The sequence below is a fragment of the Daphnia magna genome, linkage group LG1 (genome assembly GCF_020631705.1).
Source record: "Daphnia magna isolate NIES linkage group LG1, ASM2063170v1.1, whole genome shotgun sequence".
In the NCBI taxonomy this organism is placed as follows: domain Eukaryota; kingdom Metazoa; phylum Arthropoda; class Branchiopoda; order Diplostraca; family Daphniidae; genus Daphnia; species Daphnia magna.
This window is the reverse complement of record NC_059182.1, coordinates 16,433,588-16,459,944: the sequence shown is the minus strand read 5'-3', so window position 1 is coordinate 16,459,944 and position 26,357 is coordinate 16,433,588. Positions and strand designations below refer to the sequence as shown.

Below are 26,357 nucleotides of genomic sequence, written 5' to 3'. Positions count from 1 at the left end.
ATCTCGCAGTCTGAAAGGCATATGGTATCTTTCACGAGAACCTTCTTTAAACATTTTACCTGTCAATGCCTGGTAGCTTTTCAGCGATTTTCAGTCGTGGAAAGAAATATTCATTCTTGATTTTGTAATGGACATGGAACAGAGCAAAACGAGGCTTAAATTATTTGCTTTCAGGCGATCTGTTTCGCTCTATTACCGTTTATCGCAACTTGAAAGCGACTATACTGTTGTAATGTGGGACATGAACTTGAACTTTTGTTTTTCTCAATTCAATCGCTCAAGGTTGAAGGGACATTTCTTGGAAGCAACACATTTGGTGGGGGTGTCGTGTAGATGGGACGGGAGTGCCTGTTTTTGCGCGGTGCAAATCAAATGGTATTTTGCCGTCCTTTTCACCTTTTTCAATGTCAATGCTACGCATCCTACGTGATTCGCGAATGGCGAGCCAGTGTTCTGACCACGTACGCGAGCCAAGATCGATGCAATCTTACGGAAAGATCCTGTTCTGACTTAGCGGCAAAGTTTACCGCGCGCATGTTAATTTTATGGCGATTCAATGCGTTTTCAAAGCCGCCAAGGACACAACGTAATTGATCGAACTGAACACTGAATCAAACTTAAAGGCGATTCTGACCCTCATTGATTTAAGTTAACTTTAAAACATTTTAGGTGTTATAATTAGTAAAAGTACGAATTTCCATCTGAACAAATTCTTCTGATTCAGAGCTTGTTGTTCAAAGATACGAACTTCGTTTTTCTCTGGCACCGTCAGTTTTACCAAGAAAATTGGATGCTGCGGGAAGCCTTCAACTTGTGTTGCGAGTACATTGTCAAGGCTACTAGCTAAACGCATCAGGACGTACATGATATGACTCGAGAAAATGTGTGCGACACACCTCCACTGTCTACCTAAAGACGATTCGGGGAATCACATGTTTGGTATGGATAGTCTGGTACTTATTGCCTGATAAACATTTCGCAATTGAAACTTCGAATATCAGTCGAGCGACGAAACAGTGGGACGTATTGTAACATTTGTAGTATTATGGAGAAATCTGCGCCAATATAAATAGAGGACATACAAAAGCTCAGTATCAACACTCAACAAATCCAAGTCTCCGGATCAATTTCTCTTCGTTCGAGAGGTCCCACTATAGCCACGTTTGAAAATGAATCGTCTTCTGGTAATGTTTTGACATTTGTTATTTCTGAAACTGTTGATAATTGCTTATTCGTTTAACATTATACGTATACCACTTATGGATTTCGATGTCATCGGTGTGGATAGTTTGTCCTCGTCTTTCTGGTTCTTGCCTACACCGTTCTTTCCGTTCCTTTGAAATTCTATCCGTGGCCCAGTTACCGAATTCTTAACAATATGGCGGCACGAAGGCAGCAGTCACACCAGAGCAGGACTGGCCCTCTAGGTTTTGGTGGAATCATCTTCGGCTGATGGAGTCGACGATATGGTTAAAACACATCAAATATTTTCTGTTCCGAAATCAAATATTGGTGACGCAGTTGTTATGTTTGATATTAATTTCTATAATAAACCATTTTGCTTCTATACTTCTGTACTTCACCATCGATTGTTTGTCGTTATTTTTTTGTTTGACGAGGTAGAATTTTATTCCAGGTAATTCCTTCCAGTAAATGGATATAAAATTTCATAATACCAGCCACAGTCAAATTTTACTGCAAAAAAAAAAAAAAGAAAATTCTTTAAGGACAACACAGTAAAACTTCCTAGTACTAAATAACTTCCATAAAAATATTAGGAAGGTGGCACATTCAAATCTAAATCAATGCATAACAATAAATAATACAAGTTGGAAAAAAAAGAAAGAAAGAACTTCGACGCACCTTTGGTGTGGAAAATCTTTCGTGGTCAAGAGGTCATTAGTCTCCGAGTGGAGAGTAGAGTGGTACCGCGTATTCCTTATTTTGCCCGCAACCAAAGTCAAGGGGCCAATGTCAAGGCTGGTGCTGTATCAAAGAAATTAGGTATGCAAGATGCGCTTTAAGAGATAAGCTTTATTACTATAAACCTCCCAGACGATTGTTTTTGAGACTTTTTACATCACAAATAAACAACCCAATCGCTGTAAGAACAAAGCTTTGGCGGAAAAGACACCAACTGTATAAAACCGAGGTGTTTATCCTGGAAATGCCAAGAGTTCCAGTAACAGCCGAACGAGAATGTCCCGCTCTTTGGTAACGTATATCTTAGGCTATAGTTCATTTTACATTAAGCTCCCCATTTCATTCTCATACTTTTAAATTTAATCGGAAAACGGAACGTAGTTAGTTATCTGCCTCGTCGCGTTGGTGATGACTTCCATCGCTGAAGGGACCTTTCTTTTCAGGATTCCTATAATGAATCGTCAATATTTTCACGACAAAAATATCGGCTTTGTACGAACAAGTTCGTATCAGCCTGGAAGAAATTCAGCCCGAAAAGATATTTCTTGGATGTCGTCCAGACGCAGTTATTATTACCCAGCTGGTCCATCTGGTCCAGTGCCACCGTTCGAGTATTCGGAGAATTTCGAAAGACCGCCTGTGAATATTCAGAACCCACAATACGGCGCAGCAGCTCCTGGATTTGGAGGCATTTTATTTGGTTAATGCTTGTTTTAGTAGGATGACTTTCATTTGACTGTTGCTGTATACGTTACCTTTTGTGTTATTGATGGTTTCTATGATAAATTCTTTGTGATTTCTGAAGTAATTCTTTTTAAATATGGTATTATATACTATGTGGGAATGTGGGATGTTATGTTGGTTCAGGTGCGTTAGAGGGATAGCTAAACAAAATGAAAAGTAATACAATCATTGAGGTCTAACTCGGATTGTCTAAGTGGTTCACTACAGGGCATATTTATCAATTTACATTACAAACCATATTTAAGGAGAAAAGTTGAGCTACTCTCCTGATTCTTATTCCATATATACCTTAGCTGTCGTAAGCATTTCACGTTGATTTCATCGGGATTTACCCAGCAATTTTTTTTTTGCTCTCACAATGAAATTGATGAAATGTGCTTGCATCATGTTCCTTATTGCAAAAGTGTCAAACAAATTCTTGCGTCATTATTTATAATTCAGTAAAAAAAACAAAAAAAACAATCAGAATCCTGAATCTCCTTCCATCCAAAACAGAGATTTAAAAGGCCACATATTCTGGATATCGAATCACGGCGGACACACAAAAAATCATCAGTCATGCACTCACTCACGATGATGAGTAAATATGCATAAATTTCGGATGGGACAATGCTCAAGGAAATCACATTTTCTTTGTTTCCTGAAACCGTTAATTTCTACCATGCTGACAATGGTATAAAAGGCCAAGGCTTCTGGTTTGAAGGTATTTTTATCGGCAATCACTATAGCCAACAGGTTCGACAAAAACAGATTTCTATACTAACACTGTAGAAGAAAAAGACAACCCGATCATGAAGTGTACGCAGGTAAGAATTTTTATACGACCTCGATTACGATGCAGGATTTATCTTGTTGATTCTACTTTTTAAATGCATTTTTCGTGAAGCTATTCAAGTTGATGATACTGGTGAGCTTCTTGATTGTCAGTACATTATCAGAGAGTACTGACGATGAAACGAATGCATACTCCATCTATCCAGATGTATCGTATTCATCACCCCCTATTGATGGATTGAAAACCAATTCTGATTTGCCCGAACTGACTCGACACGCTAGACATCGACCCTTTCTCGCTGGAGCAGCCGTTGGGGCGGTTGTGGCTAATAACAGGCATCCGACATACTATGCGCCGAGTTATTATTACCCGCCTACTTATTATCCTTCGTCCTACAGCAACGGCTGTAACTGCAACGGCTAACAAGATTCATGTTATAAGAATATTATATCGTACAGAGTTCCGCAAATGTGACTGAACAAATATTTCTTAATCATGTATACACGATCATAAACGTTTTTACTGCTACGTCTTGAAATTTGAACATATTGTACTTATTTTTACAGCTAAAAAGAAAAATAAGTCCGCCAAAATAAGCCCGACTTTTTCTATTTTCTATTTATTGTTTTAAACTTAGATATTCCTATAAAAATTAAACAATTTAGTCAAAAGTTTGAAGCCCCATTTTTTGTACAAAAAGTCGGGCTTAAAAAGTCGGGCTTACTTTGTTTTTTTGCTAAAATCTAAATAATAGCAAACTATACATGATTTCAATTCCAAATTAAACGTGGATCACGAAAACTGATTTCGTTTTCACGTCGTGGCCTACTCATAGTTTTGAGTCATTCGCATTCAAAGTGACTAATCAGCACTTTTGCCAACAACCCGATTTTTTTCATTCTTGTCTTACCAAGTATGGGTGGAAATGCTTTAAGAATTGTTTGATCCATCCTAAAGGCAATTCAAACATTACGTTCTGTCTTTCATGGTCCATGTTAAAGAAATAATCTTCAAAGGAAATATAGGCTATCTTCAATTTAGGAAAAACCTTAGTCATGCTGACGCTTTTAAACTGTATATACACCTGAAGTCGAGTTACGAAATAAATTGGTAAAACCTTGTGCTTACTATTTACTTTCCTAAAACTGTTTGAGGTATATAAACGTCATATAAAAAGACAAAAGGCCAGTCCATTTTCAGTTAACCTTTGAAAGAAACCTGTCAAAGACATCCTTTTTGTCTTCTTCAACCACCAACAATACAGGACATCATGAAAGCTTTCCAGGTAATTTTTGTTTTTGTTTTGCATTTTTCTACTAGACTATTATCCGCCGTATTCTCATAATTCACTTTCTAAAATGTTTTCTTTCGTTAAAGCTCGTAGTGATTGTTTTGACGAGCCTCTTGGCATTCAGCGCTTTTGCTGACGGTAGGCCGACTGATGATGAAACCAATACGGATTCCTTCAATCAAGAAGTGTCACCTTTTTCGTCAGACACCGAATCAAGTGATTCATATTACACCTCAGCCCGATTACGTCGCTCTGATGGCCGACGCCATCATCACGGATTTATCGCTGGAGCCGCAACTGGGGCGGTGGTGGCCAATCATCATCAACCGAACTACTATGCACCGACCTATTACTATCCGCCTACTTATTACCCTCCACCCAATTATTACGATAATTATTATTACTAAACCATGTTCACCTACATGTGTAGCCGCAGTCTTGTAGAATCAGTTCGTCGATTCTCGGAATGGTTCATCCACCATGTGCATAGGTTCAGTTATTAAATAAACACGAACATTTTTGCACTAGATTCTCAAAATTTCTTGCATCTATTAAATCAAATCACACTTTGCTTAGCTATTCTTCTGCTATGGAAGACCGTTGATATGGATGGCCAAAACGACTGACCCCGTGTCGTTGAAAGGAAAAAACACCGCATCAATTTGAGAGCCAAATGTCATAAGGTTTATTGCCGATTTAAGCATGCTCCTTAAAAGAAGATAACGAATAGATAACAACGGAATAACAAATAAGAAATGGAGAACTGGCGATCTGCAGTCAATGGAAGGTAACAACTTGTGGATCAGGGCTGTTTGCGAAGAAATGTTAGGTGTCACGTTTACTTGCCGTAGTAACCTATAATTAACCGTATTATAATGCTATAGGTATAACTCAAAGTAATTCATTCACGATTGATTACCATGGTGATGGTGGTGATGTCCATGTCCGTGTCCACCATATCCACCGTAACCTCCGTAACCTCCGTAACCTCCGTAGCCTCCGTAGCCGCCATAACCGCCGTATCCTAATTTAGAAATGATTAAAGAGTTAAGATCTCTAACTACACTTTCTTCCAGCAAATATGATTCATTTACCGTAGCTTGGTCTGTAATAGCCGCCGTATCCTCCTTAACATTAATCAAAATAAAACCAGAATTAATTTTAATAGAATAGAGTAAATTCTAAAACATTATTAGCCAATGAAAACATCACAGTCGGTTTGGTTGCTATGACTCGTCAAAATTTTGCACAGTAAACTAAATATTTACCTCTGTGATGTTCGGCAGTCAAAAGGTCATCAACATCCTGGTCTTCGGCACTGTTTTCACCACCAACCAATTCATCTCCGACGGGCAAGCTTAGGACGCAATGAACGACCATAAGGCAAACCAGCAGCAACTGTATAACCACAACACTTAATCCTTAAATACAAAACAGCTAAATAATAATAGAAGGGAAATGTTACCTTGTAGCTGAACATTTTTCTCGAGTTTTAGATGATACTAGAAGAGCTGAATCTCTGTCTTGTTTGCTCCTCGGTTTGAGAGTGTTTTGGTCTAAACTGGCGTGTGGTTTATATACCAGTCGTGCACCAAGCGCGTTCGTTCTGATGCCATGCACGCATTTGTTATTGTTATTGAATATGTGTGTTGTTGCCAAAGGGGAAAAGAATTGGCCTCTAGTGGATGTTCTCGATCCGCACGAGGTATTAGACACATGCAGTTGGTTTTCCCCTCGCATCCAGTAAAAACCAGCTTGATAAACATTTTTTTTTCTCCTCTTTATGCAGGGGGCTTCCCTCACACCCGGCCCTAGGCAAAAGCTGACACTAATTTTGGCTCATCCTCCCGGAACTTTTAGTATGAATACCGTTGAGAAAAAAAACATAAATAAATAAAATGGTTCACGCTAAGTAAATCCCCTGTAAGACGGTTGTCACGACCGAAAAAGAAAAAAAAAAACGACATTTGGTCGGGCTAAAATTGCCTCCTCTGCCGCTAGAGAAAATACATTGCGGTTGAATCACTTCCGCAATTTCAGTTGAATCTGCTGGATCATTCTTCTTTACTTTTTTGACCGATCATGGTGATCATACTTGTGTACTTGAACTGGACAAAGACGACAAGCCTTTGCATAAATCGTGAAGATGAATAGAGTTTAATGACCGCTGATGGTGCAAAATGAAAACGCGTAATCGCGTGGGTTTTCGTGTTGAAGCCTTCTTCGAAATCGTTATGTTGGAGTTTTTAATTTTCAAAAAATCCATTTGGTTGGAATCGAAATAAAAAACTAACAGAGAAACATTTCTTGAACTAATAGAAATGCGCTTGGTAGATTGTTGAAGGCCATTCGCAGTCTGTCCATCAAGAAATGTTCCGTATTATTGCCACGCACTGCTGGAGTTTACACCTAGTGCTATCCTAATGGACTGGCCATTGCTGAAACCGCAATTCCATCGCCGGAGCAATAACCTCAGCAGTTGTCCGCTGCCGGCAACGAATTAATGTCATCCGCTTCTTATTATCCTCCGATCATAACTGGCAATATAAAGACAGGGTTTTATTCCACTGGCATTACCTTTATCTTATGTTTCATTAAATGCCTTGTGGTTTTCAGCAAACGTGGGCGGATTGTACTTTGACATAGCGGCTGGACATATCCTTTGCGTGCTGTCTTTCATGTAGAAGTTGAAACTCCTTGCTCCTTTTCTACACTAAAATTATCTTCTTTGCTAAGGAAATGAACTGGTTTATTAAAAAGTTTATGAAGGAGATCCTCCTCGTCTTTTGTGGCTACATCTTTATTGTCTTCGATTCACTTGTAGCTGCGACAAAACAAAACGAACAAAACTCGTTTTTACTGGAAAATAACTCCCGTCATGTGCATATTCAAGGTTTTATATCGTCGATATCCGTGGCAGTTAAAATTGGATAGAAGAGTTACAACGATAGGAGTGGCCAATGAAATCCACGCAGCAGATGCCATTCTACGGTAACGCAGACATTAATGGAAAAAAATATCCATCAAAGTCATCGACATTGCAATTTCGCATTGAACGCACGAAGCTGAACGATTCTTCATCAAACTGTTATACTATGTTATATACCTACATTGCATGATTGGCAAGATTGAAAAATATGAACACCCCAAGAATTTTAATACCTGGGGCTTATTTGCATTCACGGATAGCAGAAGGTTTAACGTCTGCTTTCTTCGACGACAAGTTCAGCTGCCAAGCGTCCCGGAGTACCCATAACACCGCCACCAGGGTGAGCTCCACTTCCACAGATGTAAAGTCCTTTGATTGGCGTCCGAGGTAACGAAGGGTAGTGATCTCTTTGGTTATGCGCTTTCCAGGAGGAAAACGGACGAGATAAATACAGTTGGTCCAGACTAATGGCTCCGTGAAAAATGTTCTAATTTCCAATCAAATGAGGTAGTTCAAACAAGACTTAACTCGAATTAAGAGTAAATAAATGAATGGCATTTACTCCTCCTGTTAGCCCAAAAATGCGCTCAAGATCAGGAGGTGTGAGAACTTCATATCCCACAATGCTCTGCTGGAACCCAGGAGCGTATTCGTCGATTTGTTGGAATATCTAAATCGCATTAATTTTTCTTTATTGTTATTAGTCTAGAGATGACGCATCAAAATAATTCATTTTACCCTCTTGGCATAAACCTCCTTCCAATGGTCATCCCATTGAACCCCATTCTGCAGTTCGTAGGGACTTTAAACGAAATCAAAATTGCCTTTTACACATGCCGCACGAACAAGAGGCGTGATCCTACTTACGTGTATCTAATATTCAAATTCAACAATTAGTATTATTAAAACTCCATTTCATCATGATGAGGCTGTACATACTGAGTGAAGAGAAGAGCTACGTGACAGCCTTTCGGTGAGATTGTCGAATCTAATGAAGATGGTATAGTCATTTCAATCATTGGCCTAATTGACCACGAGATAATTAATAAGATTTTGCGAAAAACTAAAGACATGAAGTGAATATAAATTGCGGTATACCTGTCGGGAATCAACCCTTGTTGGCCTTGCTGGAACGCTTTATTGAGCATGTGACTCTCTTCGCAATTCAAATGGATCGTGCAACGATGATGCGGAGTAGCTTTTCCCATCCCCAGCGTCTGATGTGGATCGGCAAGGAAGTTTGGCAATGCGTTAAGTGCAACTAAACGCAGAAACAAAAGTTAAAAAAAGTGAAAACCCAATCGAATCAAAACTATCACAGACCATTAATCTTTGTCACCGGTGATGTGTAGTCAACCGATTTAACTTTATTGAGGTACGATTCAGGAAGTGCTCCGGATGGTAATAGATTAACGAATGTGACGTGAGGTGTAGCATTTGAAAGAACAACCTTGGAGAAGATTTCCGTTTCGTCGTCTAAGCGAACACCTGCAACACTTCCATCATCACCCACCATAATTTCTTTTACTGTCTAAAAAATAAAATGGAAATAAAAATATAAAGCAAAACAAAGGAAGTGAATAGGAAACCCAATGTCCTTTCCCGAATGTCAAAGTGAGTAATCATAAACTGGATTTTTCCACTTGCCTGGTCTGTGAAAATCGTCGCCCCTTTCTCAACAGCTGATTTCGCCATGGCGTTAGACACAGCTCCCATTCCTGTTTAATTTTTTTTATATGATAAGCAAACCAATTTACAAAGCATATTCCAGCATCAATTAGCTAGCTTCAGTTAAATCAATCAGATTTTCTTTACCTCCTTCCGGGTAGGCCCAAGCTCCTTGCTTCCCCTCAACTCCTCCCATGACGTGGTGTAGTAAAACGTATCCGCTTCCGATCGAGTGACTATGCAAAAATGTTTCAGTGTAAACAATGCAAACGTAATGCGCTTTCAGTGGAAAATTCATCTTACGGTCCCATCATTGCGCCTATCACCGCATCAGTTGCGAGGGTTGCCTTGCGCAATACGATTATGGTTACCTTACTTTTTTTTCAAACGAAAGCACTTTCGAAAGAATGGCGTACCTTGAGAGGTTCCGATTCGAAGAACTGGTCGAGCAGTTTGCTAGCGGGAGCCGTCATTAAATCGTAAAACGATCCGATTTCTTTGCGAAGTTTGTAAGCGCTTTTAGCCACTGCCATCAAACTCTTGACATTCGAATAAAACGAACCCGGGAAATTCAAATCAATGGTTTTTGAATCAATGAGAGGGTCGATGGCAGCCACTAACCGCGACAGCCATTTTTCGTAGTTCTCGTAGGCCTATGAAGTCCAATGTCTTTCGACTTATGTTAACAAAAAACTGACAAAAGAATCGAACTGAATACCTCGGCGTCATGTTTGGAGAATTTCGAGATTTGCTTTCGGTTGAATTCAATGTCACTAGATAATGTTAGCGAACGAGCTCCCCCCGTTTTCCAGTGATTGGTAGAAAGTGGAGTGTAGGAACTTGGATCACGCAGATGAAGCTTCAATCCGTGTTTCTAAACTCATGTTTAGTAACTAGTTCACGTCAGTTGACACATTCTCGTGTTACCTTGAGCTCCAAATCGTTGATAATCGATGGGCGCAATAAACTGAGTAAATAGGATGCACGGGAGAAATGAAATCCTGGGATTATTTCCTCCGTCACTTAATTTGAAAACATGGTATTATTCAGTGCTATGGCATAAAGTAATAAAGAACTGTATGCTGTAGCTACGTATAGTTCAAATGCAATTTACCGGCAGCACCACCTTTAATTAAAAATATGCTTGGATTATTGAAGAACTTCTGTTAAAAAAAAAAAAGAATTTTCAATTTATTGTTTACCTACGACATGCCTGCGTTCAAGGACGCATACTTTTTTAAAGCCTGCCAACTGGAGATAAGCAGCAGCAACCAGACCATTATGTCCTTAAAAAATTATAAATAAACAGATTATCAGCTACTATATGTAAGGTAGATATTATGGCTTTAACAATCAGTCTGAAATGCAACTATGGATCTTGTGCAAATGAAAGCTTTATCACTACAAGAAACAATCACAAGTCAATGTGCATAGAATCACCTGCCCCAATTACTATTGCTTGGTATGAACTTGAATGTTTTGGTTTGCCGGGATAACTCAAACAGCTAGATGATGATCCCTTGTTGCTTGCAGAACTCACGTAACGAATTGCAGTTGCCGATATAACCAACTGTTTTGATGGGAAACGATAGAAACGAAGTACAGAGCTCAAAGACATGACGGGAAAACACTGAAAGTATTCGGGAGTCCTTATACGAAAACTGACTACTTGTGCTATTGAAGACCGGCCACAAAATCAGACGTCCTGCAACTACTCAGTTGATTATAGATAACATCGAATATGCAGTCTCATAACTTTCCACCAAGATAGTCAAAACAACATTCACGCTGGCACCACAGCAGATAAACTGAACACACACCCAATTGGTATTGAGGTTGTAGTAGACGACAGTACTACACCCCCTTCCCTTCTATGGGCAGTCAAATAACTGGAGATAGGGTACACAAACATTGTGTCATTTTCCTCGTTGTTAAGGAATGAATTTAGAGTTCTAGACGCGAAATGGCTTAGGAAATCTACGTGGCTTACCATAAGTCCCAAGAACGAACTTGCTCTGAAACCGAGCGACTACTGCTTGATGCAACGTTTTGTTACTAAAGAAGAAACCCAACCTTGTTTTTCTCTTCCATTACCTCCCCCCTAAAGATCAGAAGCAAAAAGCTAAAAGAAAGAAAATCATTTTCCAAAAAGGTCTCCCTTTCCTATAGTAGAAAGAAACTCTGAGGTGGAAGGGCTGGGTAACAAAACATCTTTCCATACATTAGCATAGCCCTAAAATCTTTTGATCCTTCATGCTGTCTTAACTGTTTTTTATTTGCATTGTATAATAGTTTAGGTCATTCAATTCCTCTGACAACGAGTTAATCATGGGGATGAACGGATGTTTAAAAGTTTTATACTTTCTCGTTGTATTGAGTAAATGTATTGCTTTATTGCAGTGCTTCAAAATAGATAAATAACGAACCACGACATAACAAGAGGTATAAAATATTTCGTGTGTAATGCTTACATTTTGTAATGACGAATGTTCTTCTGACTGTTGTTAATCACCCATAGTAACCTGTTTTCGTACATACGTACATACGTACATACGTATCGTACATACGTACATGCAACAGGTTAAAACTTTAAAGATTACGTTCTGGGTATATTACCTCCGTATCGGTTACCATATCCGCCATAATATCCGCCATATCCACTGTTCCTAATCGATCCTCGGAATCTATTGTATCCACCATATCCGTCTGAGTATTCTTCCCAACCCCATCCGTCTTCAAACATGCATAAATTGCAATTTCTTTTTCTGCTCGTTCTGTAGTTGGCGTTGGCCGTCACTTCGTTGACGTTTGAAGCTGGAGCTTGTCTTTGAACTACACTTGGCATGGTCAAAACACAGTGAACCAGCACTAGTAAAACCAACAGCGCCTGAAATGCATCGTTGTTTAGGTAAATTTGATTGGCTACAGGTTTAAACAAATAAATAAAACTGTTTACCTTGCAGTTGAACATTTTCGAATCTGAGTTGCTATAACTAGTCGAGTACGGCTGTTTCTTCTTGAATGTTAAGATTTCGAATGCATCGTTCAGTTCCAAACCCTGGCCTTTTTATGGAAATCTGAACTGTTGGAGCCTCTAGATTCTTGTGTTATGCAAAGAAAAGCTGTACCACATCCTTGTGCTCACCAGATAGAACCAGCTTAAGCCAATTCAAACTTAACGTGTTTTAAATTATGAAATTTTTCCTTCTAGGCAGAGGGGCTTACCCAGAAATGAGCTCCGAGCGAAAATTGACTTCAATTATGCATCATTACTCCAGATTCACCATGAAACGTTATGTAGGTGCTAAGGCCTTCGGTTCAGTTGAATACACACCTTCATCCTGATGGCTTAGTTTGCAGTTACTTCATGACGCACCTTAAATTTCTAAAATAACGTTAAATTAAGGCTTTACATTGTACGGTACAAAATGGGTAGATTTCACCTTACCATAAATTAGTGAAGAAGCTACATATTTTTAGTGGAAAGGTGATTATACTACTCTGTACATCAGGGCACAAATATCTGAAATCGATAGTAAATCAACCTTTGTCCCTCATGCCGGCATACGTCAGGTCCCAACACATACGAAGGACCTTGCAATTAATGGCTTAAATGAATCTCATCATATACCTGCACCAAGTAAACGGACGTAAAATGACGAACTTTTATTTCAAACTCATTTATTTTTAGAATAATTCCTTCACGTACTGCAATTGTCCCTAAACGTCTTTCGGCAAACAAGCTCTGCAAACAAATGCAAGCAACAAATCATTTCTACTGGAAATCGGTTGATATTAAGTCTTGAACCGAAAAAAAAAAAAAAAAGAAGAACAAAACAAGTGCGCTGGATAAATTTGAAATCATTTCATTTTGTTTTCTGAAGTGCAAGTCGATCAGAGAAAAAATTAGCGAAGAGGGAGCAGTTACAATCACACACTTTATGGAAATCAGCTAATCCCCAGTTGCAACAAATTTAAAGGTGTGTTGAAATAGAATTTGTTTTAAAATCTTCCCCTTTAAAAAGATGTTTTCAAAAAAGCCTTGTCGGCCATTTCCTTTAAAAATTTAGTGGGGGTCCATGAGGAAAGAGGAAACTCAAGAGAAAATTTTTGTTTAGCTATTTAGGTGTTAGACCTTCGGCTATTGACCTCGGCTAAAGAAAAAACATCTTCCTGGGCGAGATGAAAGAAAATGTTTCTAGCTTTTTGTCTGTTCAATTTGATTAGAACTAAAGTAAGGGACGAGCCGTAAAGCATCAAAGGACTCTGAACATATTGCCAAAGAGCGCATTCGGCGCAGGAAACCGAAAGAGGGGAGGGCAAGAGAAGAAAAAGAACAAAACAAAGCGCAACAAAAGAACACAGCACGTTAACGAAAGAATTGAGTCGACAGTAAAAGATTTTTTTTTTTCGTTCTCCCACGTGATTCGCATTCAATCAATCCAAGGATATATTCGGCAACGGCATAGACCAAAGAGGCCAACATCTATGGACCAATAGGGCAAAAAAAAAGTCACTTCTTCAAAGGCCGTTCTTTTAGTCGCTTGGTAGGAGTATGCGTAAAGCGCGCTGTGCTTTCTCCTTGTTTTGTGCCGTGTTTTCATAAGTTCCTAAAATCTTCTTAAGCATCACCGTCTTCGTCTTCATCGGATTCTGCTTGTTCAAGCCACATGAGCCAGTTATTTACCTAAAAAAAAAAAATGCAAGTTAGGATCATTTTCTGAACAAGACGGAATTGCTATCAACCAAATTTACCTGAAAGAGAGCTTTGCCTTTGCCAGGCGTAACGTCGGTAAGATCCTCCTTCCACTTGAGGAAGGCATCTTCTTCGATTATCTCGTGGTCGTACAGGAGGACGAACCAGCGCAGAAGCATACCTTTGGGAAAGTTAAGTCCGTGACAGAAAGCCTGAAGGGCGTGCAGAACGGTGACTTGGAGTGAGACATGATCATGTAGGAAAGCCTGCAGGACGGGTCGATAACGTTCCAAGAGTTCTTTTTCTTTCTCCTGGGTCATCTTGTCCGTTGCGGTGACAATGGACCCGTTTTCCGTTGTTCCGTTAGTCGTAGGTACGTCGCTGAGAGCCGATTCTTGAGCGATGTATTTGAGAAGAACGGCAAATAAGGCCGAAATAAAGCCCGGCATCGTGTAGCAGGACTGGTCTACATTCTCTTTAATCCACTTATAGAACTGAGCGGGAGTAGGATCGGCTTGAATCTGTTTCCACAGATCAGATTGGATGCGTAAAAGGGGAAAGAGGAAACTAAGACCGCGATCGTCCAAAATTTCACCAAGCCTGTCCTTGTTGCGGTCAAGTTCTGGAAGCATATTCATCAGCTGAACCTTTGAATCGTTAAACAACTTGATCAGGACAGACTTTTCCGTGGCCTGAATCTTGTGCAGTTGTTGTAGTGTCAAGAGGAACAGGGGATATTGGTATCCACCTTCCAATGGACGTGCCAAATCAGCAAGTGTAGAAAGTTCATCAATAACTGCGCGAGCAGCCAATCCAGCCACAAAAGATTTGGCTCGAGGCACATCGTTCTCTATTTCGGGCAGTTGAGAGACTAACTCCTTGTAACCGTCGAAAAAGTTAGACGGTGTAATGAGCGATTCTTTCTTTAGTTGAACCATCAGCTGGCTAACTAGCTCTCGCTCCGCGTCCGTTTTCTCCAAAACTTTGGCCATCAGACGAGCCAAAACGTGAGTCCAAAACCGTTCAATTGATTTGATCTCCTTTAGGGCAGTGACACTAACCTCCACTTTCTGATGATTTAGTAAGTCTTCCAATACAGTTTCCGCTTGTTTAACTATGTCTTCCTTTGTGGGACCTTGGTCTTTCCGTGGAGATCTCAGTTTATCGGCAGCAGTAGAACCCATAGTTTTTCCCCCAACGGGCTTCATCTCTTGTTGATTTATACCCATACCAGGGGTCTTGAATGAATTAGATATTGCCGCTGAATTAGTAAGAGGGAGGGCGGCATCCAATAGAGGACCCAAAGGTCCGGTTATATGGTTGTTTGCGGCAGAAACGTTGGTCGTGACGGACTTCGATAATATTACAGTCGGTGGTTTGGGTTTGTGTACCATCGAATTGGCTGGCGGACGGAGACTGACTTCTTCCGTGCTGCCTTGACTCCTCTGTTGAGTCATCATCATTTTCTTGAAGCGCGGTGGAAGGTCGTTTTTGGCATTATTGGCTTGGTTAATGTTCTGCTGGTGGTGATTTTGAGCCGAGAATTGTTTGTTATTGCTACCGCCATTATAGTTGCCGACGCCATTGTTGGATGACCGGTTTGACGAGTAGCTTCCTCCACCACCTCCACTAGCACCGCTACCCGTACTACCGTATGACGGACGTCCACGGTACATATTTGGGTTATGCCCGTGACTGTTGTGAGTAGAATCACTATCATATCCATAGCCATCCTAATATTAAATAAAAAATAAAACGAGTAATTTAGATATACCACAAAAGACTAAAATTAATACAGACACAAAATGCTTGAATGGTTTTTTCTAACCTGCATGGATGGAATGACCCCAGGGCCGGTACCAATACTAACGGCTCCCAAGGGAAGAGAACCAAAGACATCTTCAAGTCCGATGCCAATTGGTCCTTTAAGACCCGAACGTGAAACAGGAAACAGTCCTGACGGGGGACTGATTCCCATACCACCAGGACCAGAAGCACCACCTCCCATGCCACCACGATGCATACCTTGCATGAGGTGGGAGCCAGGTGGTGGTAGGTAGACGCCACTGTCTCGGGCAGCTTCTTCTCGAATCTGTTGAATGGTTCGAGGCCCGTCAGTCGAGGCGATTTTACGTGGCTGCCAGTGATTTGTACGCAGGTCGATGGAATCCTGCATCATGAAACGAATCCGCGAGGGCAGCTCTTGGTTGACGGCATATGCAGCCATCCGGTCAAAATATTGATCCATCAAGGATTTAGCCTTGTCGATGTCGAGAATCCTACCACAGGTTCTCATGATCTGGCATAAACATTCCAAATCTTCTGCCATCTCACGAATGCCTCCCCTGCGCTTCCTCTCCAAGAGCTGTTGGATACACATATGGAGGATGGCTCCCTGCAACATACCCAACTTGCCCAATTCACCAATAAACTTAATGTTGCCAAGCATTTTACGCTTGGCCGTCTGACGTTGCTCTTCCTCGTCGGCTGTGAGAGAGCCATCGCGGCTTTCGAAGACCTCTTGAGCGGCCGAACGATTTTCAAACTCGACACGGCACTTGGCAAGCAATAGCTGCCGGAAGGTAGAGATACTGGGAGTACTGCCGTTGGCGTTAGTAGGTGGCTCAAAATTGGGGGCTTCTTCAGACAGTCGCCTGCACAGCTGTGCATACATAGAACTGTACTTGGGTTCATCTAAAGCCTTCTCAAAGATGAGTAAAATCACTCCCTTTAAGATGGTAGGAGAGTCCAACCCTATGCACAGCAAATCATCGCTCAACTTTTCGAACTTTTCTGGAGTTAGTTTGTTTAGGATACCGCGAACCTAGGAAAATGAAATATCAAAGAATTAGAATACCATAGATTACATAACCTAAAGAAGTTCTTGCAATGTAAAAAGATGTTAATAATCTCACAACTGTTAAACTTGAAAAATAAACTAGATTTAAGTTAACACATTGTTCACCTTTCGAAAGACGATGTCATTCTTATTTTCATTAGAAGGTGCATCTCGTTTGTAAGTACTGGGAGGAATCCATCTGCGATTGCCTGTGGACACTTGGGAGCGTGGATCGTCCCTGAAAAAGAGAAAACTGATCAGAAAAGGAGAATAGTCTTCAAGCGACACAAAAAGCAGGACACTGGGAAATAGTTTGACACCATTCCTACCTTCCATATATGGCAAGGGAGTAACAAGTTATGCATGGTAATGAACTAAAAAGGGACAAGGATGAAATGTATTATTTATCTGTTACCTTCCTCCTAGGCTACGAGAAGCACCCCCGTGTCCTCGCTGCCCGTCCGTTTTGCTTTGAATTGGGCCCGCCAAGGTGAAAAATTATGGAGAGACACGTCCCAACTGCGTTCTTTTCACAAGTAAGTGAAGCTAGAGAAAATGAAATGGGGACACAGATGAGTCAATTGATGTTTCACTGGCTAAATGTCGTAATATAATGCGTAGAGTAGCAGTAAGACGACGACGTGTATTTGACGCAAACGAGTTTCGCAACACACTTTAGACTGTCGGACTAAGAGCCCTCTACTGTCGAACTTGGAACGTTGAACTAATGGGGAGAGGGAGGGGGGCGGTAATTCATGAAGGAGAATTCTTTGTCAGTGACCTAAATTTTCTTTCCTTTTACCAATTCGCAATATGCCCAAGGCCGACGGTTTTCCTATTTCTCAAGGGCTCCGTTTCCTCAAAGACTTCACTTGCTTATTAAGATGACGTGGGCGAGAATTCTCGAAAAAGAAGTTTCTCTTGCACGTAGAACGATAACCTATACATATGTTACGTCAACATTATACTCGGTTCCACGAAAAAAGCAACGCAGGCGCAAAGGAAAACCCTCGAAAAGTGGGAGGGTACATTCCCCAACCCTGCAGATGACGCAAGGGATAGAAACAAGACTACTACGATACACAACCGTGCGGGCTAAAAGCACTAAATAGGAACGAAGGGCGCACGCAATCAAAATCAATATTACGCACCGGATGAGGGTGGTAGCTGCAGCCTTCTTTTCTCTTTGGCTGTCCTAGCGTGCTATATTCTACTTCACGAATCGCATCCGATGTCTAAATATTGATCGACATCTCGGGGTTGACACCTACGGTTACTTCGGTGTAAGCCACGGCTTGTTCACTACACACAAGTTCACGCAATCTTCGCTAAGTGCATAATAACTTGAAGGCGATGGACGCCCATTTCCGAAATAAGTTCAATGGCACCTACACACCAATATCAAGGTCTCCACATTTCTCTGCGTACACACACGCACTTGGACCGAGACACATTCCAAAAAGCCCTAGCTACCCTCAGGGCCCGAAGGGACGCACCAAAACGAGTCTTTCCCCGTAAAAAAAAGATGGCTTCCCTAAAAGAATGTCTAGTTTTTAAAGCGGAAGCACATAATTCTCAAAACGGCGCAGACGAAGCTTTCGAGTTCAAGATTTAGTTGCATCGTTCATTTTTTTTTTTTAAGGAGAAATATGAATTGGATAGAAAGGTAAACGACCTTTAGCGTCTCGAGAGGGCGCCATGTGAAGGTTTGTGGGATGTTGCATTTTTACGTCCATTTCGTAACACATTTTATCTGCCAAACCCTAATTAGATGCAACCATGAAAGTAAAGACTCCGCTTTTCTTGCTATCGGATTACTCCGAACATGGTGTTTCTCATTACACTAAAACAAGCTTTGATTCGCATACCCCTTCGATTGGCGATGCTACTAATTGGATGCAAAGCAGACAGACAAATCCCTTTGTTCTAGTGAATTCTTCAAGCGATTCGTCACTTGTTTCACGGTTCACAGTCGCGATGCCTGTCGAGTGGCGTCGGATATTATCCGACTTGTACCCAAGACAAAGAAAAACATGGCGGAAAAACGTGATAAATAGCTCAAGTTCTAACGAAAGAAAAAAAAAATTGGAAATGTACTTACAACGCTCGAATCTTCTGAGTGATGGAAGCCTATACTATTTTCAGTGGAGGCAAGGCTGATGACTTCCGCCCTACCCAGTTTGCCAAACGGGACTATGGAAAAGAGTCGGCAACTGGGAGGCTTCTCTACAATTCTCCTCTTACCCTTCCCCTGTCGTTGGTACTGCACTTCAGCCGATATTTTCGCAGTCTACTAATAGATGGCGTGGTTAATCTCCATTCCACGGCGGCACCTAGCGGTTACGCACGGAGATTTTAGCATAGATGGAAACACTCATCTGGCACAATAGATCTGTGACGTGAAAATTTGCAATTTGGCGGAGAGCCATCCAAGATGAAAGATTTTCAAGATTAAAATATGCTATTCCATAATATGCAGTTTCAACGACAACTGAAAAGATAATAAAATGTAAAATGAAAGCCTCGCAAGTTGAACGAAACCCACCTAATTTTGCCATTTATTTTATCTTTTTTCATTATACTAATATATGTTAGAATACCCTTGCAATCTTAAAAAGCGAACAACAGGCTTAGGCTACGTGATCGGTGAATAGACTTTTTCAAGGTTTTGTTTTAGCTACTTTCTCGCCGATCCCGCGGCCGAGCATACAAAGCCATTTTGAGAGGCAAGTACACGACGCGTGTGATTCACAGGTCTTGGAAACGGCCTTGAAGATAATAAAGTATTGGAATATTAAATATCGATCGTGGATGCTTTTCTGCATTGGCAATGACAACATAACATTGACGACCTCCTTATGGAATTAAAAAACAGCAATAAAACTTATGCAGAATAAGATTCATTTTGTTACAATTTTATTGTTATTTCTATCAATAATGAAAATTGGTTACAGAAGACTAATTCGTTTTTAATGAACAGTTTTTTTAAACTTGACATAGAACTGACCTTTCCCTGCAGTCAAATATTCTAATGACATCTTAAAATATGTGTCATCGAGCCGATGCCAATTTCGTGCGAAAAACAGAATTCCAAAGTAGAGTGAAAGTGATATTTACGGATATTTAATTTCTGTGAAAAGGCGCACTGGCCATCGTGATTGAATTTTAGGTCCAAGCAGGTCGTTTCGATTTCTCCTTCCAAAGTTATCGATTTGCAGTATGGTGGTGCCCAGAATTTGACATACGAATTCAGAAAATATTGATGTAATTCTGCCACCGAAAATATTAATAGCTCCTACAGTTCCTGCTGGAACTATCACTTTGCGACGAATATCGACAAGTTCTTTCCAACGTTATTACTTTTTCAATTTAAAAAAAAAAAAAAATGTTCATACACACAATTATGTACCTGAAAATGCATGAATAGAAACTGGTTAGACGGTACAAGGAGACCTGACTGGGCAAGATCAATATAACATTTCCCATGAGGGAAGAAAAGGGAAATTCATACGTGAGTCGAGAACAGGACAAAATGGCGGATAGGTGTTGTTGCTGCCTGAATCATATCCTATCCAAGTTAAATTTAGAAACGAGTAAAAAAAAAAAAAAATAAAAAATAACAAAAAAAAACAAAAAAAAAACCGTCTTTAACAACAGTGAATTATGTTTTCTTTCCATATTATCGACATTTAGAATTGGATTTCACTTCGTCGAACGGATAAACGAGACTAGAAAATGCGCGTTGTCGTGCATTAAAGACTATAAGGAGCCGTAAACTAGCTTAATCATCGGCATGTCTGGTTCCAACTGATGTGTAAGCAGCAAGGGAAATGAAAAGTTTATCAGACAGTTTGACAGCTCTAGTGACCTTGCCGCGCGCAAATTCCCGTAATGGTTTGTAATTTTTTTAAGTCAGAAAATTGGGTAGATAGAAGCCTTTCATCCACTTCATGGCCGAGTTCCTAAGCAATCATTCGAAGTTAATGAACACAACCAAAATTGACACTAACTTCCAAATTCGATGGCTTGCACAAAAATTCACGGTAAGTATTGCGGGATTCTCTGTCTTTTCGGGGAATCCCAAGAAGGTCAACAAAAAGCAAGAATGAACTCAATAAATAAAAATCACCCAATCCGGGATTGATCGATCTTCGCACAGGCCATCAACTTTTAAACAGGCTTCCTGCTTCACAGTTATGTTCAAACTCCCGCTGTGATGGGAAGTTTTTGAATCATCAGCCAGACGAGTGTTATTATTTATTTGTTTACTTAAATAAGCAAATCATGTGACGATAGGTTTAAGTTTCTTTTTTAGGTCATTCAATCATCATTCCAGTGAGATAACGACCGTGAACTGAACCTTTACGCAAGTATTTTTCCCGAAGCCGCATGACTCCCGCTTACCGACCCCTTGTACTAAAACGGCTTTCTTTGCTCTTTCACGCCTGACGACATCTCAGTCATGTGATTGCTTTGTTTTTTGTTTGTTTTTTAATAGTGACGATATATAGATGATACGACATCTCACATGATTTAATAACCGCAATTCACATAAAGGACGCCAGAGGTGTGGCTGAGGCACGTGGGGTACAAAAATCACATGATTCCTGCCAATGTCCACCACTTCTTCTCTATTATCTTTGCAATTTTGGAAGAAAAAAGAGAAGGTATTCTGCTGGGGCATTAGGTCTTCCCAGTTTATTATAGTGATAGTATTAGCCGTGACGGGTCTCGTTCTTTTTCCGTCATGGATTAATCGGAGTATCAATTGTGATCGACGAACGGCAGCACAAATATTTTCGTGAATTTTTTTTTTCTTCGGTTTCTAGTTCCATCTTTCATCTCGAGGGAGGACCCAGCTGCTTTTGTTCAACAAAAAACCCAGTCAAGCCGTTTAGCAGCACAAGCTGCTTCGGAATTTCAAACAGAGATGACTTCTCGAGTCCGGTAAGTTTTGAAAAATTGTTGGGCAGATCGATAGTAACGGAACAAACAATCTAGCATCCTTCAAAGAAAAATGTAAATTGTGATTTCATTTTTTATTAACTCGAAGCTGGGAAGGAGTGGATGAAGTTGGCCAATCGAAGAATGGTGTGTTATGCGCATCCCCATCCGAGATAGATGGAGTTGTCAAGCATCCAAGGAAAAGAACGTCCATCGAATTCATTTGCACAGCCGTCAGAAATTTGTCCCATCACTCAACATCGTCCCATCCAAAACCGATTGAGGTCAAACCCCAGACAAAGAAAACCTGCATCTGCGATGCGAACGCGGATGAGGTGAATCCGGAGAAACATCCAGTCACGCCCGAATCACAAGACAGGTATACAAAACACTTGGACACACCTTCGTACTGAGATTTTCATTATTGCCAATGATTACATCAAGTGGAATCATGGTGGAAAGCAGCGCACCTACGGCTGAAGAAGTGGCGAAAATGGAACAAGAATCACTTCTAAAGACCGTCAAAGGTAAACAGCTCCAAGACGGGCCACTGAAACACCCTCGGAACGAAATTACCTTGGCCCAGCCGTTACCATTGATCAACGATCGAACGTCTTTGCCGGCATTTAGCGGACTAAATACACTGACGCACCAACGGAATAATCCGGAGAAGATGGTCAAACTGTGGAAACAACAAGGCAAGTAAGTTCGTTCAAGCTCCATTTAGTTTAAACAAATCAAGAGGAAATAAAAACGATGGGTCGTTAAAAGGCAAGCTACTGTGGACATACTGAGCGCGCTTTACGGTATCATGTTGGTCGTAATGGGGGTGGCTTTTCCTACTTCCCAAGTCATTTCAAGCAAAATCCCGTCACACTATTACGAGGTAAAGAAAAAAAAAAATCAGATATCACAGAGAAAAAAGTGACAAACAAAATGCAATTTGTCGCGTTGGAACAGGGTTTCTACGCTTACCTCTATTTTGTTGCCATTGGTTTCTTTGGCTACATCTACATCCTCTTAAAAACTCAGTTCAACTTTTCGTTGACGTGGAAAAAACGTAAGTTGACTTCATTCGCAGTGTCGTCGCTACTTGGCTCTTGAGTTAAACGACACTCTGATCCAGGTTGGTTTCAAATGGTACAGCGTATCAAAGCCAAGAAATGTGCGAAAATGGAGGCTGGCAATGACGATGTCTTCCAAAGCGATGGTTTGACCATGGAGGACATTATGACTACCAGATTACGGGTGACTCTTGGCAAAGAACTCGATCCCAGACGAAGCGCTAATCACGGATCGTTCTACCTTCGAATGGGAGCTGTCGGTACGTTCCAATCGACACGCAAATTGCGTAGCTTCAGATAAACTTTAATATTTCTTCTGCAATATAAAATCCGCCTTACATTTGGGACGGAGCAGTATTTGGTGTAGGATCGATGATCTACTCGGGTTTGGAATTTGCCCAGTATTTTGAAATGTCATCCAATCCGCTATGCGACGACATCATGATGGCAGTCCAACCTGCCTCTCGAATGCTCTTTACATTTTTTCAAATGTATTTTGTTTTCCTCAACGCAAAGGTATGTGCAACCTTTTTGTTGTCCAAATAAAAAATAGAAATTATTACACCCTGTATTCCCACTGATTCAGATCCAGATCATCAAGAACAGTAACATTATTGTAGCTCGATTCGGAATGATGCACGTCATAGCGACAAATCTCTGTGTCTGGCTTAACGTCATCATCCAGGAGACCAAGCACGAGATCCTCCACTTCAAGCAGTATGGTGATGACCATGAAATGGACCAGCATCTCGTGCTCGTACATGGCGAAGAGCCCGTTCAAATAGCAGGTTTTTGACAGATTGAGTTATAGACAAAGGTAGCTTTGAAAACGATTGAAAAACATGAAATAATTGTTGGATACGTCTTGTAGCGGAAGAACAGAGCCCTTACGCTTCGGCCGTGATCGGGCATTGGGTGAACAAGACTGTCGGTGCCATTTTGCTGGACGGACAAAATGAAATCCATCAGCATCGGTTGGTCAAGCGAACGCTATCGGATGAATGCCACCGTTCAGACTTGATGGTCAGCCATCTTCGTTTTTTTTTTTTACTTCTCTCGTTATATCAAAAGTAACATGTTCTTTTTGGTTAATATTAAAGGGCACATTAACGCAAAATGCTAGTCCCTTTCTGTTCCCTTGTGCCATCGAGTATTCTCTCATCTGCGCTGCAATTATGTACGAAATATGGAAGCATACGGGAGAAGTGGACCATCATCACTGGTCGGCCCGTTCGAGGTCTGACTCTCCTGCAGGTGCTCGAACTCCACGGACACCCGGTGGAAACTTTTATCCTTATTCTCAACGTCGTTCACCTCACCACTATTCCGTCGATTGCACAAATGCCAACAATGGCCTCTTCTTCGGAATATTTGTCCTGGTTTTGAGTATTTTATCCATGATCCTTTTCTTTGTTCTGATCCATCGAGACGACTATAAAAGCACAGCCATCACCATCGTCCACCTGACCGAGCTTATTCTTTACATCATGACGTTAATTGCCGTCCTGATTGGAATTATACAGGTATGTTCTGTGAGCTGAAAGAGGATAGCAATTGTCACATGATTTGTTTGATAATTTAATCCCAGGTGAGCCAGTTGCAATTCGACGCTTCTCATCCGCTCGACCTGGACAATATTCTACTTATTGTCGCTCTAACTGGCGTCATCTCCTACAACGTTTTTACCATAGTTGGGACACAGTTTAGCGACCATCCGGATAGGATGTTAGTGCTCATCAATGCACTGACGGCCGTCGTGCAGGCCGTTGCTCAAACTGTCTTTGTGCTGGGCTCGTCCAAGCGACACCTGTACACTAGACGTCAGGAACAGCGCAAACCTGGCCGTGAGGTTGTGACTTTCTTAATGGTCACCAACTTTGCAATGGTATATATATTTTATTACAGCTTATCTGCTAAACTAGTCTAGTTATTTTTTTTAATCTAATGAATATTATTTTGGGGGTGAATGAAACAGTGGGCCATCATCACGTTGGAAAAGAGTCGATTCGATGCCCATCCGGTCCAATCTCAGTTTTTTGGTCAATGGCCATGGACTATCATCACCAACATCAGCTCGCCACTTGCCATCTTTTACCGCTATCATTCGACCGTTTGCCTCTGCGAAATATGGAAGCGGTGCTACAAAGTCTCTGAGAGACACAACCATTTACCGTTGCAGCAGCAAGCGAGCGTGTAGTTCCACTTTATCCATTCCCATTAGGACAGACAGTCTCCTCTACATGCCAAAAGAGTTTGGCAATGTTATTCTAAGCAGTCTGTACATTCAAAATATACAGTACAGTATTGCCGTTACGGTTCGTCACCATAGTTATTACAGAGCTCAATCTATAAGCAGCAATCAACTAAACAAAATAATATCGACAGAGGATTCTAACTTGCGTGATGTTAACATAAGATACCAATGTGATTATAAAATACAAGTATAAACGCGATGGGACGACCTGTGTCATTAATAATTTCGAGGACGCAAATGAAAGTTAGAGGATTAAAAAAAGACGCAGAGAATTATTGGCCCGTACGATGGTCGGCTATGACAGGCGCTGACGTAATCATTCTTAGAAGTAGCTTGTGCAATATCGATTGACAGGTTACGCAATGCAGTGGTCTTTCTCGTTTTAGGGGAGAATCGTGAACCAGCATATATAGCATATATATAGCAAGCATTTTGATCGGTTACTTTTTCCTTATTTAAAAAACAAATTTCCATAAAATATGAAAATTCCTTCGAACGTTACGAATCGGACGGGTATAAGGAACTGGAGAATAGTCTAAGAAGAAAAAAGAATTTGAATTAGCAATATGGGTGAAAAAACGTGTCTAGAAACTTAAATTAACCAAGATATTTCCTAACGTTACGTCATTGTGTTTTCCACCGATGCAATAATTCTCAAAAGAAAAGTAGTAATTGACCGAATCATTAATCGAATCATGTAGAACAAGAGACGGACAGTTGAATTCCCTTCGAAACAGGAGAGCACCAAACACCTTATTCCAATTATCAACCACCTTATTGTTTTTGTTTTCTTTAATGGACGAAAACGGTCCTATCATAAACTCTTTCACGGTAGGTGAAAGACATTGTGAAATAGTTAAAAACTCACGTTTGACTATTCTAGGAGAGTTTCGATTTTCCTGTAGCAAAAATTTAAAAAACTAAGTTTGTGCGTGCAAGTGGCATCGGTCCATTACACTTGTTTTGGATTTCACACTGTTCATAAGGTGGCTTCATTTTATAGGGAAAACATTCGTGGGTAACAAACATCGCTTTCCAAAGATTACCGTTCTCATCTAAATAAAAGAGAATATTGATGAAGAATTACGCACAGTTGTATGAAACTGCATAAAACACAACGTTATTTGTAAGATCGTTTGAACTACAGGAACAAGGACGTTTGAAGAAGACTTGATTATTTGTTTTCAAACTATTGGGCAAACTATTCGTATTCTCATCGAACAACCAAAA

The 26,357-nt window shown here is 40.6% G+C and overlaps 5 protein-coding genes and 2 long non-coding RNA genes across 9 annotated transcripts; 3 read left to right on the top strand and 4 right to left on the bottom strand.

Moving 5' to 3' along the window:
- The first annotated feature begins 282 nt into the window (after positions 1-282).
- LOC116923095 lies at positions 283-1,569 on the top strand. The gene is made up of 2 exons (XR_004394341.2): positions 283-1,184; positions 1,289-1,569. It is a non-coding gene; the product is annotated as an uncharacterized LOC116923095 (long non-coding RNA).
- LOC123469376 lies at positions 1,025-3,258 on the bottom strand. The gene is made up of 2 exons (XR_006642605.1): positions 1,864-3,258; positions 1,025-1,695 (listed from the first exon to the last, which is right to left on the bottom strand). It is a non-coding gene; the product is annotated as an uncharacterized LOC123469376 (long non-coding RNA).
- Positions 3,259-4,570: 1,312 nt separating this feature from the next.
- Positions 4,571-5,262, top strand: LOC116923069. Its single transcript, XM_032929599.2, has 2 exons — positions 4,571-4,727; positions 4,820-5,262. Exons 1-2 carry the CDS (start codon positions 4,713-4,715, stop codon positions 5,138-5,140), a joined length of 336 nt encoding a protein of 111 aa, XP_032785490.1. The 5' UTR covers positions 4,571-4,712; the 3' UTR covers positions 5,141-5,262.
- A 132-nt stretch (positions 5,263-5,394) lies between these two features.
- On the bottom strand, positions 5,395-6,359 carry LOC116923089 (neuropeptide-like protein 31). Its single transcript, XM_032929601.2, has 5 exons — positions 6,199-6,359; positions 6,002-6,131; positions 5,828-5,860; positions 5,653-5,757; positions 5,395-5,588 (listed from the first exon to the last, which is right to left on the bottom strand). Exons 1-5 carry the CDS (start codon positions 6,211-6,213, stop codon positions 5,572-5,574), a joined length of 300 nt encoding a protein of 99 aa, XP_032785492.1. The 5' UTR covers positions 6,214-6,359; the 3' UTR covers positions 5,395-5,571.
- Positions 6,360-7,515: 1,156 nt separating this feature from the next.
- LOC116923046 (pyridine nucleotide-disulfide oxidoreductase domain-containing protein 2) lies at positions 7,516-11,277 on the bottom strand. 3 transcript variants are annotated; one of them, XM_045168220.1, is made up of 17 exons: positions 10,771-11,277; positions 10,533-10,616; positions 10,445-10,456; positions 10,258-10,352; positions 10,049-10,204; positions 9,747-9,983; positions 9,634-9,677; positions 9,478-9,566; positions 9,310-9,380; positions 8,986-9,193; positions 8,761-8,923; positions 8,602-8,685; positions 8,530-8,535; positions 8,401-8,464; positions 8,225-8,332; positions 7,896-8,149; positions 7,516-7,839 (listed from the first exon to the last, which is right to left on the bottom strand). In XM_045168220.1, exons 1-16 carry the CDS (start codon positions 10,946-10,948, stop codon positions 7,931-7,933), a joined length of 1,818 nt encoding a protein of 605 aa, XP_045024155.1. In that variant the 5' UTR covers positions 10,949-11,277; the 3' UTR covers positions 7,516-7,839; positions 7,896-7,930. The 3 variants fall into 3 exon arrangements, with proteins under 3 accessions (XP_045024155.1, XP_032785485.2, XP_032785480.2); XM_032929594.2 differs by having other exon boundaries at positions 7,516-7,719; XM_032929589.2 differs by having other exon boundaries at positions 7,516-8,149.
- A 1,903-nt stretch (positions 11,278-13,180) lies between these two features.
- LOC116922991 (eukaryotic translation initiation factor 4 gamma 2) lies at positions 13,181-17,330 on the bottom strand. Its single transcript, XM_032929506.2, has 5 exons — positions 17,281-17,330; positions 16,992-17,103; positions 15,855-16,850; positions 14,086-15,759; positions 13,181-14,017 (listed from the first exon to the last, which is right to left on the bottom strand). Exons 3-5 carry the CDS (start codon positions 16,698-16,700, stop codon positions 13,952-13,954), a joined length of 2,586 nt encoding a protein of 861 aa, XP_032785397.2. The 5' UTR covers positions 16,701-16,850; positions 16,992-17,103; positions 17,281-17,330; the 3' UTR covers positions 13,181-13,951.
- Positions 17,331-21,410: 4,080 nt separating this feature from the next.
- On the top strand, positions 21,411-25,326 carry LOC116922999 (proton channel OtopLc). The gene is made up of 13 exons (XM_032929518.2): positions 21,411-21,532; positions 21,695-21,812; positions 21,919-22,188; positions 22,254-22,511; positions 22,581-22,695; positions 22,770-22,869; positions 22,936-23,133; positions 23,229-23,389; positions 23,460-23,661; positions 23,745-23,896; positions 23,974-24,396; positions 24,462-24,758; positions 24,849-25,326. The coding sequence occupies exons 1-13, from the start codon at positions 21,466-21,468 to the stop codon at positions 25,068-25,070; spliced, it is 2,583 nt and encodes an 860-aa protein (XP_032785409.2). The 5' UTR covers positions 21,411-21,465; the 3' UTR covers positions 25,071-25,326.
- Positions 25,327-26,357: the final 1,031 nt, after the last annotated feature.

Bases quoted from the DNA above. Each gene is read 5' to 3' on its own strand.
- LOC116922999 (XM_032929518.2), top strand. From the start codon at position 21,466: ATGATTCCTGCCAATGTCCACCACTTCTTCTCTATTATCTTTGCAATT. The intron at 21,533-21,694 runs GTATTCTGCTGG...TTCGGTTTCTAG, and splicing joins TTTGGAAGAAAAAAGAGAAG to TTCCATCTTTCATCTCGAGG. The intron at 22,189-22,253 runs GTATACAAAACA...GATTACATCAAG, and splicing joins ACGCCCGAATCACAAGACAG to TGGAATCATGGTGGAAAGCA.
- LOC116922991 (XM_032929506.2), bottom strand. From the start codon at position 16,700: ATGTATGCACAGCTGTGCAGGCGACTGTCTGAAGAAGCCCCCAATTTT. The intron at 15,760-15,854 runs GTTAGAAAAAAC...ATTTAATATTAG, and splicing joins GGGTCATTCCATCCATGCAG to GATGGCTATGGATATGATAG. The intron at 14,018-14,085 runs GTAAATTTGGTT...TTTTTTTTTTAG, and splicing joins AAGGCAAAGCTCTCTTTCAG to GTAAATAACTGGCTCATGTG.
- LOC116923046 (XM_032929589.2), bottom strand. From the start codon at position 10,948: ATGTCTTTGAGCTCTGTACTTCGTTTCTATCGTTTCCCATCAAAACAG. The intron at 9,381-9,477 runs GTAAAGAAAATC...AAAATTAAACAG, and splicing joins TTGGGCCTACCCGGAAGGAG to GAATGGGAGCTGTGTCTAAC. The intron at 8,333-8,400 runs GTAAAATGAATT...AATGCGATTTAG, and splicing joins AGGAGGTTTATGCCAAGAGG to ATATTCCAACAAATCGACGA.
- LOC116923089 (XM_032929601.2), bottom strand. The intron at 5,861-6,001 runs GTAAATATTTAG...ATTAATGTTAAG, and splicing joins GACTGCCGAACATCACAGAG to GAGGATACGGCGGCTATTAC. The intron at 5,758-5,827 runs GTAAATGAATCA...TTTCTAAATTAG, and splicing joins CTATTACAGACCAAGCTACG to GATACGGCGGTTATGGCGGC.